General features: G+C 45.6%; 1 protein-coding gene across 1 annotated transcript; it reads right to left on the reverse strand.

Moving 5' to 3' along the window:
* Positions 1–1,224: 1,224 nt before the first annotated feature.
* On the reverse strand, positions 1,225–7,933 carry LOC140219283 (uncharacterized). Its single transcript, XM_072289068.1, has 7 exons — positions 7,738–7,933; positions 5,345–5,504; positions 4,793–4,956; positions 4,399–4,607; positions 3,705–4,071; positions 3,014–3,110; positions 1,225–1,346 (listed from the first exon to the last, which is right to left on the reverse strand). Exons 1-7 carry the CDS (start codon positions 7,851–7,853, stop codon positions 1,338–1,340), a joined length of 1,122 nt encoding a protein of 373 aa, XP_072145169.1. The 5' UTR covers positions 7,854–7,933; the 3' UTR covers positions 1,225–1,337.
* Between the last annotated feature and the right edge of the window lie 5,200 nt (positions 7,934–13,133).

A 13,133-nucleotide genomic window follows, 5' to 3' on the forward strand; every position in this document is an offset into this window, starting at 1 on the left:
CAAATTATTTGCAGTCATTTCGCGAGTCAAGGATGGATAGCAATTTATTCTCTGTACTGCTGCAGTGACCCAAGTGATGAGTCGACGGCGCAGACATTATTTTCGCAAATGTAAGTGTGCTCAGAGCTACTTCTGTATTGCCAACCTGACATCTTTTGTCTGCAATGAAGGTGCCCCGAAGGTGCAGACCCAGCTGCTTCTGATGAAGACATCAGGCAAGTGCTTATTGTGCTCTCCCTCTGGCTGCTTATTGTGGCCATTAACGGTTTTACCAACATATGACCACTGCCTTCAGCCTGAACCTACCAAGACAGTTTACGGCGCAGCATGACCATGCTCTGGAAACAATGTCGTTACGTTGTTTGAAAGTCCCATTGGTACTATTGTGACATGTTGCCTTTATGCACTTTTGAACACTGTAAAAGTATTGAAATTCTCATTTGTATGTGCATATCCAACAGGGAGCCAGAAGACTCTGAGCTCTACTATGATGGCGACATTGAATGGCAAGTATATATCATGCAGGACGTTTTTTAGCTTCTATAACACACATGCTGCCACTTTATCCAATTGGCCACTGGCATAAAATAATTGACAAAACCAAACCATAGCAATAGTAGTGCATGGAGCTTAGAAATAATGCATTTTGTCTCATGGTTACACAGTTCCTTCGTTGAGCAAGGCTGGAGTGCATCGCCAACAGTAGTAATCTGTGGAAATCCTGCGAGGTAAGCTAATTTGTTTTCCCAAGATCTATGAATCAGAGAATGTGCTTATGAACAACCTACATCTACTGCTCTGCACGTGAACTATTTCTCTTTTGCTTTCTTTCAATTCCTCATCCCCTTTCCTCTGTGCAGGTTAGCCAAGGGACGTTAGCCTGGTTAATTTCCCTGCCTCTCCTTTTCTCCCTTTTTTCTCCTTCTGACGGGTAAGAAAGCAATGACTGAGCAAAATAGTTTTTATTGCATACTGTTACGGCGAAACGACACCAGGCTAAGAGAATATTTAGCACAGAAACTTCACATTCACTCCATATCATCTCCTCCGCTTCACTTCGTCCTCTTTCTCTCTTGACCCACATGCATCTACGCATCAATGCTCGTAGCCTTACACGTAGCAATATGCTTGGTCTGGCGTTTACAATGTGCACTGAATTTGTTATTCAGCTCGACATCGACTGATACTGCAGCACCAATGCGAATGACAGAAGCCACAACTGTGTCAAGGTAATATGAAGTTTAATGCAAGATATTTCCATTAATTCTTCTTTCTTTGTTTTCGTGCAGGCCTCCAAAGAGGGCGCTGCCTGCTGCTCATCCTCCCCGGTACTAGGTTCAGATTTCCTGAAAGAGAAAAGTTCACAAGACATTGTACTTTTAACTACTCTCTGTCATTTGTTGTATTTTTCAGGACAAAGAGGCAGAAGAATGGAGAGCAGATTGAAAGCACAATAACAAATGTGCTCGGGGCATGCTCTGCATCACTGCGAAGCATCCGCGAGAAGCAGCAACAGCCAGAAGCAGAGGATGAATGCACAGCGATGGGGCAGTGGGTGGCAAGTAAGCTTCGCACGCTGCCACAAAAAATGCGCTGCGAGGTTACATTTAAATTACAAACATTAATATTTGAGGCAGAAATGCAAGTCCTTCAGGATTAATGTAATCTTGAACTTATCTCACATTCAGTCATAATTAATCAAGTCATATTTTTACTTTTGACCAGCAATATCATTTAAGCATATGCATACCTCATGTCCTGGGACTGTGCAATGAAGAAAAATAAATGTGTATTGGTTATCATGTTTCAATTTAAGGCAGAAATGCAAGTCCTGCAGGATAAACATAATTTCGAACTTATTTCACATTCAGTCATACTTATTCAAGTCATATTTTTACTTTTGACCAGCAATATCATTTAAGCATACGCATACCTCATGTCCTGGGACTGTGCAATGAAGAAAAATAAATGTGTATTGTTTATCATGTTTCAATTTAAGGCAGAAATGCAAGTCCTGCAGGATAAACATAATTTTGAACTTATTTCACATTCAGTCATACTTATTCAAGTCATATTTTTACTTTTGACCAGCAATATCATTTAAGCATACGCATACCTCATGTCCTGGGACTGTGCAATGAAGTAAAATAAATGTTTATCATGCTTCAATTTGAGGCAAAAATGTAAGTCCTTCAGGATAAACATAATTTTGAACTTATTTCACATTCAGTCATATTTAATCAACTCATATTTTTACTTTTGACCAGCAATATCATTTAAGCATACGCATACCTCATGTCCTGGGACTGTGCAATGAAGAAAAATAAATGTTTATCATGTTTCAATTTGAGGTAGAAATGTAAGTCCTTCAGGATAAACATAGCAATATCATTTCATTCAAGCATACTTCATGTGCTGCTATTGCAATGAGGAAAATAAAATTGTATTGTTTACCATGTTTCAATATGCAGTTTCATTTTCCTTTTTGTCTTGTGTACTCAGTTCACACTCACTCAAATTATGCAATAGACATGTTAAGCTAGAACAAGTGCAATAAATACCATGCATGCACACTTTGTCCACTTGGTACATTTTTTTTTTAATTAAGTTACTGAAGCATAGCTTATTAAATATAGTTAGGTTTCAATTCCCACTTAAGAAAGTATGCAGTATTTTTTTCCTTGAAGTTTGTTTTTAGCTGAAGAATGTCAAGGTAAAATGGCTATTGGTGCGCATGTGTTCCATTGGGCGTTCAAAGTAATGTGTCAGCTTGCCGCCTAAGCAATGTATATTTTTTCTTAAGTACTTGTGTTTTGCTTATCACTGCTGAAAAAGAAAGGGAAATCGGCACTACCGTTTGATGCCTCTAGGCATGCTCAGTAAGACTATGGGACAAGAGTCGGAAGGCGGCAGGAGAGAAAAACATCATCGGTCAGCTGTTGAATCCATCTTAGGTCGCACGCGAGGTGTTTGCCAAGCCGCTCTCCCTCTGGCTGCTTAACCTTGTACTTACCTTAGTGCCTGCACGTGCTACAATTCTTTCTTGCCATGGCACCGTGCCATCTTGTATAAAGTACCGCGCAAGCCGGTCCCGCACGTCCATTGCAGCTCTAGAAGATGGCAAAAGAACATGCTCATAAATAACGTCAAAAGCGTAGCACTGTAACAGCCTCCTTGTAAACACAAGCACAAATTTACATTTGTGGCAAGACTAATTATCAGCCTATTCTATGTCCACTGCAGGATGAAGGCCATTTCCGCAATTGTAATCGTCCCCAGTTCACTGCTACTAAATGTTTCCCTTTCTTTGGCATGGAGGGCCTTAAGCAGAGGAACCTGATGTTCTGTTTTTTACTAAACAGCACCACTTGAAGCTCTTGCTTAAATTTGCATGCAAAAAATTTACCAGCTTGCTGTCAAATTTTACTTTCATACATTGTAAATTATCTGATGCAACATTGCATAGCAACATGGCTGTGAGAGATGCCATAGACGTGGGAGGCTCAGAATTGAGTCAGACTTATGAAGGTTGTAAAAGCTTGCCAAATAGGCCGAGCTTGTACATTGTGGAATGCAAAAGAAAGAGCACATGCGAAGTTTGTTTTGTAACACAAGTTGTCACATAGTGCACTTATTGTGCAGTATTGGTTCAACTGGATGCATAATCATAATGCGATATTACAGACAGGACTTTTGCGATTTACCTTGAGGAATGAAATCCAGTGCTATCAATGTCTTTCAATGGCAACCCAGTTTCTTCACTCCTCCATCTTCCTTCTGTTATATTTCCCTCCCAATCCTCAGTGTCTGCATATCCAGGTGGGCTATATGTTGTTCTCGAGAGAGGAGAGTCCTTCATTAAATAATTATGCAATGCAATGCAGGACTTCACTATATTCTCAGTGCTCTCCTCAGAGGCTCTGAATGGTCTTCGAAGGATGCGCCATCTGCTAGCCACGATGCCGAACGAATTTTCAATGAGCCTCCTTGCTCGACTCAGGCGGTAATTGAATGTGGCTCGCATAACATAAGCCTCGTTCGTTGTCCCATCAGCTCGATGCCTTTGGAGATCTAAGAGAAAGCAGCAATCATTTAAACAGCGGCGACACCTCATCCATAATCTCAAAGAAAGTGTCTATTTTTGACAATATTTCCCACAAACAACAATACCTAACATGTTATGCTTGGCTTTTCATGACCTTGCAATGGCAGTGGTCATCCTAGTTGGCATTGATACGCTTTGTTAGCTCTCTTTACACTCAACAATGGCTACATTAATGGAAAGCAGGAAGACTGTCATGGCCACCCTGAATGATTGCCGATTTATGGCAAGGGTAATAAAATTGAGCAATGAAAGTAATGTAGCTTTATATTTACAAAGTGGACAAGATAACTTACCACGTCTAGAATATGGTCTCATGAGAGATGGCTTTAGTGGGAATGCCTCATCTCCAACCATAAGGTAGGGGATCAGGCCTGCCGAACCAACATTTGCAGGGGGTGGTATTCCACATCTGCGCTCGTTAAGTATAGTAGGCAGTGGTGACCTCAAAAATATTCCACCATCACTTTCGCCTCCATAATGCACCAGGTCGACATATATGAATCTGAAATAAACACGGAATAATGCACCTGCAATGCACCAACCAGCCCCATTAAACACACTGCTAACGTTCATAAGTATACTGTGTGCCTATGCATTATCCATGGGCAAAGCTGAATACATATCTAACCATGTCCCCAATTAAACTTGCACTTACTGCCATCTAGTAGAAAGTAAAATAATTTGAACCTGTAGTTTGCATCGCAAGCAGCCATGATAACCACGCTGAATGTCTTTTTGTAGTTGAGGTTCCTAGAGCCGGAGTTGTTGGGGCACTCAATGTGGACATGTTTCCCATCAATACTTCCAATACAGTTTGGAAAATTCCACTTCTCTTCCATTTCATCAGCAATCTGAAACAGTGACATGCACATAAAAATATTACGCAACACACCACATGTGCATCAGAAACTGCAGAGCTTTGCCAAAGGTTGCTTCCTCAAAGAAAAAATTGAAGTAGATGTGATACTGACAGCTGTCATATATTTCATTGCACTGCATGTCATTTAAACTTTTAATTATTTTCCTGGTGAGCTTGTTTCCTGTTTCATACTGTGCAACCACAGGATTTATCTGTCTTGATCAGCATAATCAAGTGAAATAAGTAATCATAAACACCTGTCCACAGTGCCGTGAAGACTGATTTGACCAGATATGTTGCTTGATAGATGCCTGATAATAATTTTATTTAGTTGTGGCTAGAAAGCATGTAAATATCAATGTCGATTCACGAACTTTCACCTTCTTCCATTCATTGCTGGTTTGCGGGAACCTCACATAACCAGCCTGCAGTACATCCCATATTGCGCCTGTAGTTTCTTTCACAATCATGGCTGCAGTTGACCGTCCAATCAAAAAATTATATGACAAGCTCCTGAAAGTGTCACCATTGGCAAGGAATCTGGAAAACAAGCATATTTAATGTTGTATCTCAACTGATAAATAGCATTCCTGCGACATTGCTTTCATTGATGTAACAATAAATTACAATACACTTTAGATGTAAATACAGGGAATTTTTTTAGCGCACCTTCATCTCTCAGTTTTCATTGCATGGTTTGTTTTAGAGCTAGTTTGCTCTGGGGCGTCTATGTACTACCTGTTTGCGCACTGGCGCGGGCTGCGGCTTCGGTTTTGTTTCGTGGGTGGTTTCGGCTTCTTGCGCTCTCAAAACTGATGGCTATCTCGTTACTAATCGCTCAAAGGGCGACCGCCTGTTTCTCACTCGTTTAGTGCTCACAGGGGTGCGCATAGGAAGAATGCCGCCATGAATGCGTTTCCTTTCCTTTCTTTTTGAGAGTCACGAAAACTAATTGCCTCTGCTTGGCGATAAGATGACATTCGGGGTAGTTTGTGACACGTTTTGCTTATACACAGTACATATATACAAACGCAAAATAATTTTTCTCACTTTACGATCGCCCTAGAAAAATTAAGGCAATTTTTTTATCGAGGTAGGTCCCTCAGGAGAATTGGAATCTGCAATTAAAAACATCGACCCTGAGCGGTGGCATGTGGTGAAAAAGATCGACCCTGAAAGGGTTAATAAATAAAGCACAACATTTTATCACACATTATTACGAGTTCAAACATTATTTTTGAATTCCCTGTTGTTTTGTATTTGTTTCTCAGTCGTTACGGAAGTTCTGCAAGTGTTGCTGCATCAAGCAGATCTCTACATAATGCAGCGTCATTGAAACACCAAACTCAGTTCGAGATCTGTTAACCCTTTGAAGGTTTTCGCCGTACATGTACGGCGGCGGTTTTCTGTCCCGCAAGGTCTTAGCCAAGTACGGGTACGGTTCCGACCCTCCGTTTGAAATTTCGCGCCATAATGACGATGAACGCTCATCGGGAGGTGCTGCCACCTCTTAGCACTTACAAGATGCGTTTGAAATTGGTGCTACCTTCTTGGGGAGATAAACATAGCTGATTGCTAGCTTCAGCGTACAGTGCACTAGACTGTACTTCAGCGCGTCGCTCAGACTGCGGCAACGCCCCTTTGGCGGTTTCGGTTTCGCCGCGTGATCGCAACGGAGGCGCGTGAAACGTCACTTTTTTCTTTGTTGGCACTCTCTTGCAGGGCGATGGAAGTTGATTTCTATCTTGATTGGCGCTACTCTTAGCTTGCTTCAGCGCCGTTCGCAAGATATTCTCGCTCTCAGTGGCAACGCGCTTTCGCGGTTTCGGTTCCGACGCGTGATCGCAACGGAGGCGCGCGAAACGTGGTCTTCCTCTTTGTCGGCACGTTCTCGCAGGGGCGGCGGAAGTTGATTTCTATCTTGATTGGCACTGCTCTTGGCTTGTTTATCACCACTTGCTTATCAGCGCTGTTCGCGAGGTATTCTCGCTCTCCGCGGCAACGCGCTTACGCGAGAGGGTGCCTCAGACCTCTGCCCAAGGCAGCCGCACGCAGAGATGGCATGTGTGCGCCAACACAACTCCTCGCTTCAAGAGAAGAGACACGCATTTTAGGTGTGCAGACTGCGATAAGGCGCTGTGCGTAGACCCGTGTTTCAAGGAGTACCATGCTCGGAAATACTATTAAACATTTTGCAGTTCTGAGTGATGCCGACACCAAAATATTGTTCCTAATTATTTTTTACTATTTATTCCCGACTTAATACATCTTGTACATTCAAGATCCGCAATAAAGTAATTTGACCACCTGGGAAAGTTTTTTTCAAAATAATTCGACCCTCAAAGGGTTAACGAGTGCTTGAAATAATTTTTCAGGCTACTAGCAAATCCTTATACTGTACCAGGGGAAGAAACAAGTAAGCATAACGTTCATGCAACACATTATTTTTCTTGCATAATCAACTAAGTAATCTGTCTCCATTGCAGGAACACTTCCAAGAGCAGCAAATTGCTCGCAATCCAGTCTAAAATAGAAAGAAGAATTTTAAAAAACTTGATAATCTAATTACCAGCCCAAATGCAGCACTGTGAGTTAAAGTGCAGCTTCCTTGAACGCTCAAGTATTGCTTCCGCATGCCAAAACAAAGTTACAATGCGACATACACACCTAGGAACGAGAATTGTAACAACGCGAGTATATAAGTGGCAGAGCAAAATTCTTTCACAACAGCGCTTTCGCAGCACAACAATGCCTGAACAACTATGAAACTTACCTGATTGTCATAGCAAGCCGATCGTGCGCCGAAATTGGGTCTTGAAACGATGTTGTCTGGCGCTCGATGAGCGGTCGGACCAGTGTGAGCAATGCGTCGAAGATGCTCGGTGGCATCCTCAGAAAACTGCGATGGATCGAATCGATCGTTACATTTTTAAACGAAGGCTCGCTATAAACGCTAAGAATCCTCACAACTTACTCTCGAAAATAAGCTTCGTCCTTGGCGCGAAGCCGTGGTAGAAGCGCACTCGCTTGTCCCTCGACGTTTCTGTATCTCCAACTTGGTCGCACCCAGAACCTTCGCCGCCTTGCGTTTTTAGTGCGCCGATGCCGGAGTAGCAGGGAACACGCCAGAATGATGACATTCAAAGTAATTAAAGTATCATCTGTATCAACGCCGGTAGCGGGCATCGCAGCGCAGCGCTGGAAGTTGGAGAGAGCAGACAGCGCACCGAGCGCGCGAAATGATAGGAAAGGCGCGCAATCTCGTCGGATCACGTTCGTGCTGCGAGCATCTGTGAGACTGGTTCGTGTCACGTGACTGCCGCACTGGCCAAACTGCCGTGCAGTTTGGACGACCCTTGCGCGGCCGACGTTCTACGGTGCCGGAAGCCGGCGCGCCGTTACGGCACGTTTGCCGGTAGCGTGGACGCGCCTTTACAGTCATGAGCGGCCCGCCATTCGTGGCCGTGCTGACGTCACGAAAAACGTTCGTATACATGGGCCTTGGGCGGCAGCTCTCATTAACTGATCCAAGAGGGCTGACTTCTGACGTCTTCGCGGCAAACATGGCGCTTGTTCGAAGCGAAGCGCAACGTGAGGCCTAGTCGCCTAGGCTGTGGTTTTTGTGATCACAACATGAGTTACCCAACGCCCACAGAGATAGTCGTATCGATTGTTGTTCGCAGCCCATGTAGTACTATGGTTAACTTTTCCACCCAGTGCTGTCTGTTGTGCGTGGCGCTCAATGACGCCTTCAGTTATCGGTGTATACGCTAGACCATACCGTTGCTTTGTGGGTGGTAAGCCGCCGTGTTAAGAAGGCGCGTGTCGAGCAGTATCTCCATGGCAGAAAAAAGCGAGCTTTGGAATTGTCGGCCTCGGTCAGTAGTTATTCGCAAAGGACAACCTACTGCGACACTCACGTAGCAACAAATGCTTCCGCCACTGTTTCGGCCGTGATGTCTTTAAAGGCGTTCCCTCAGGCCACCTTGAGTACCGGTTGACACACGTGAGGAGGTACCTCAAATCTTGGCAGGGCGGAAGAGGCCCCACCAAGCCTAAATTCACGTGATCGAAAAGGCTCTCTGGTGGTTGAAACGGCTGCATCACTGAACGCGTGTGCAGGGTCCCTTTCAGGGCTTTGCAGGCTTAGCAGCTTGTTGCCCAGCTAAGAACATATTTCCTCGTCAGACCAAGTGGTGTGTGATAAACATCTGTGTCGCTCTGATGCCGGGATGGATTAGCCCGAGCAGTGAATTGAATATTAGTGGACTGCGATGTGTCGAATGTGACCAATGTGATTGTGTACGGAAACGGCACTTCCGGAATCTGCAGCGACGAGCCTTTTTCCCGCAATTGACGCAGCTCGGGGTCGTTTGGCTGCGTGGAGGCTAGAGCTTGCAAATCCACAGGGCCAGCAGGCACAGCACCTATACGTGAAAGTGCGTCAGCAGCCTGATTTTCGGTCCCAGAGATATGGCGGATGTCAGTAGAAAATTCGCAGTTAAAGGAAAGTTTCTGAATCTCACGTGTTAAAGTACGAGGAACTGTTCTTGAAAACGAAGGTTAACGGCTTGTGCTCGGTCAGAATGTCGAAGCTACAGCCTTCAAGAAAGAAAACAGAAGTGCTTGACAGCGCAATAGATGGCCAACATCTACGTCCCGAAGGTGCTGTAGCGAGCTTCTGTAGGTTTGAGGCGCTTTCAGAAAAACGTCCATCGCCCTCCAGTGTGTTTCATCTTGCTGCTGCAGTACAGCACCCACTGCCGTGGTCGACGCGTCTACCATAAGGCGAGTTGGCGTGTCTGGCAACGAATGAATGAGCAACATTGCAGTCGCCAATTGCGTTTTGGCTTTATGTAGGAGTGTTCGTTCTCCGAGGACCAGTGGAAGGCAGGTGGTTTTTTGGAGTCGCGACGCAGCAGGTCGGTAAGTCGGAGTCGCGACGCAGCAGGTCGTTCAGGGCTCAGTAATCATCACCAAGCCGATCGCCGCCACTGTCCGGCTTCGGAACAAGAAGGAGAGGTGAAGAGCCGCCGTTAGCGTCCAGATCTGCTGGAGGAAGGGCCTTTAATGCCGAGCTGAAGCATGTGTTCGAACTGACGGCGGGCGACTTCCAACCTCTGTCCAGCGAGCGTCCGTGGTCGCGCGCCGACAGGTTGGCCGGTGTTGGTGATATGATGCGTCACCTTGTGTTTCACGCCCAGCGCATCGTTTCGAGGCTTCGTGAGTTTCGGGTACTTAGCAAGTATATGGTCGTACGTCGAGACCGGCCGAAACACACGGATGCCAGATGAGGTGAGGTTGAACTGCAGGCCATGTGCATCGAGGGATTTGATGATATCCTTTAGGCGCCTATCGCAAACACTCATGTAAACGTTGAAATGGCTGACGAAGTCCACTCCCAGTATGGCAAAGCTGACGTTGGCGATCACAAATACCCAACGGCGGAAGCACCGGTGTCCGATGCCTAACTTTATTGACCGGAGCCCATGGGACGCGATGGCAGTGCTGTTCACTGCTTGAAGCATGGGTGTGGACTTGCGGCGCTGGCGATCTGCGACCATGGAGGGAGCGACAGACAGCTCGCCTCCGTTGTGGACGAGGAGGCGTGTGCCGTTGATGTGGTCGACTACGAAGAATAGGCGGCTTGAGCAACGGCTGCTGTCGCATGCCGCCGTTAGCGTCTAGCCGGTGCGTTTCCCGTCCACAAACGGGGCTCGGTGCAGCGACTTGCTTGTTAGCGAAAGCAACGGCGGTACCAGACAACTGCCGCGGTGAGTCTCTATACTTCGTTCAACACATAGGAGCCAATGCTGTAGAAGCTATGCAAGAAGTTCGGTCTAGAAAAGTTATCACTCCGCGCATTCCGTCTATGCTTCGCTGCGCATCAACAGCGTCCGCTTGCGCTAGCATGCACGCGAGGCTCCCCGCGACGGGTTGCAAATATAAAACCCGAATAGAACAACAAAAATAAAAATGGCCTAAGATAACGCATTAGCAGTCGTCTACCACAGTGTGTTTGTTTCTGAAGATTAAAACTTGTTTCATTGAATACTGAGCCTATATAGAAACCAGTCGCGCAGATTTGCTGCCAAAAAACATCGAACTATATCCAAGTGCCAACGAAGCCACTGCAAGAAGTCTGTCTAACCTCTCCAACATTGACTGTGATGTATGGAACGGAGTATAGGTGCACTGCGAAACCGTGAAGCCGAATGGCTTCGCCGAAGTTGGTCACCAGTGTTGCCTCCAGTCGTAAGCTTCTCCACTAACTGCTAAAGCGGTCGACGGTTCCCTCCAGGCGCGGGGGTCGGTCTCCTGGTTCTGGGACTCTCGCAGCGGTGATAGGTAGCTGCTCCGAAGACGAGCAGTCGCACATGCGGTCAGGGAGTGCAGCTAGCTGATCGAGACTCGTCTGGTTGGAACTCGCCAGTTGCATGCGTGGGGAATGCGGAAGCACTGCAAGAATGGTTTGCGCAATATTGGAAGCTGGCTCTCGTTTGCGGAGTGCTCACCTAGTAACAACTGACGCATCCGGTGCAGGAGTTGTGACGGTCGTTGGTCGCCGAGTTTTTCGGCGAGGAGCTGTTGGAAGATACTCTGTTGAGAGGGCTCAAGGTGCTGCAGGACTGGGCGTTTCAGGTTTTCGTTGCTGTGGCCGAAGGGGTACACGCTAGCAAGTCGTCTATGGCATAGGCGATGCCGGAGGGCCGTTTGCTTGCTATTTCTTCTGACATGCTTATTGAATAATTATTGATCGCGAAGCTATCTGGAACGAGAATGCCAAAACAGCTTCTAATACTTACCACATTTCGTTCGGCACTAATGCTTGCTATTAAAACCACCATAGTAGCAGCCAGTGACTGACTTGCAGCGTACCCCGTCAAAAAAGTACCTAGTAAAAGCAGCCTTGCATAGTCGTCGATGAGGTGACTGGAAACATACGGGGTTCACTTTTGGTTTCTTTTTCTCACCATTTACTGTAAAGTAAAAATCAAACAATATTGAAATATTTTTGTTACCACTGGCTCATTTTTATGAATAAGGCAAAATGACCAATGAAATTGTAATAAAGGGCACAATGTAATTTGTTTTTCTGAAATACTTATACGTTCCTGAATATGTGCTTATTTATATGGGTATATTGTAATTCGGTTATCTTAATGACCCTCTGTTTATTTGATATAAGTTTTTGAGACCTATAAGTACTCAGAAGCATCACTGATGTCTTTCAGTGCTTGAAAACGATGTCCCAAAATGACATTTTCGTGTCACATTTGCGTGCCAAAGCTATTTACTTAGTGAATTTTCTTTTGGTAACTGCAATTTTTTTCAAAACTACAAAGCAATAGGACAATTCAGACGCCTTGTCTCGTTGCCAAATTAGCAACAGAAGTAGCCGTATGCCTGCAAAAAAGGAACAAAGTTACTATTAGAGTTTGACATAGTAGTTCTGCGGAAACCCGCAAGGTGGACAGAAGTAATGAATAAAGGGAAAATCAGACATCCACCCGTTCGTAGCAATTGCTACAAAGGAAACCCATACGGGTTCCTCGAAAGAAAGCCTCATATTTGAAGAAAAATTCGTCCTGGTCCGGGACACGAACCCGGGACCACCGCCTTTCCGGGGCAGCCGCTCTACCATCTGAGCTAACCAGGCGGCTAGCAGATGGCAGGGCGAAGTCGAATTTGTCGACAACACGAAGCAAAGGCAAGAGTTTGACGTAGTAGTTCTGCGGAAACCCGCAAGGCGGAGAGAAGTAATGAATAAAGGGAAAATCAGACATCCACCCGTTCGTAGCAATTGCTACAAAGGAAACCCATACGGGTTCCTCGAAAGAAAGCCTCATAGTTGAAGAAAAATTCGTCCTGGTCCGGGACACGAACCCGGGACCACCGCCTTTCCGGGGCAGCCGCTCTACCATCTGAGCTAACCAGGCGGCTAGCAGATGGCAGGGCGAAGTCGAATTTGTCGACAACACGAAGCAAAGGAAAGAGTTTGACGTAGTAGTTCTGCGGAAACCCGCAAGGCGGAGAGAAGTAATGAATAAAGGGAAAATCAGACATCCACCCGTTCGTAGCAATTGCTACAAAGGAAACCCATACGGGTTCCTCGAAAGAAAGCCTCATAGTTGAAGAAAAATTCGTCCTGGTCCGGGATTCCCGGGT

This window comes from Dermacentor andersoni, chromosome 7 (assembly GCF_023375885.2).
Source record: "Dermacentor andersoni chromosome 7, qqDerAnde1_hic_scaffold, whole genome shotgun sequence".
NCBI lineage: Eukaryota > Metazoa > Arthropoda > Arachnida > Ixodida > Ixodidae > Dermacentor > Dermacentor andersoni.

What these genes read in the sequence shown, in the direction of transcription:
- LOC140219283 (XM_072289068.1), bottom strand. Translation starts at nt 7,853, where the DNA reads ATGCCACCGAGCATCTTCGACGCATTGCTCACACTGGTCCGACCGCTC. An exon ending in GCTTGCGATGCAAACTACAG is followed by an intron (nt 4,608 to 4,792) that starts GTTCAAATTATT and finishes TGTTTATTTCAG; the next exon opens with ATTCATATATGTCGACCTGG. An exon ending in ACTGGATTTCATTCCTCAAG is followed by an intron (nt 3,111 to 3,704) that starts GTAAATCGCAAA and finishes GCCATCTTCTAG; the next exon opens with AGCTGCAATGGACGTGCGGG.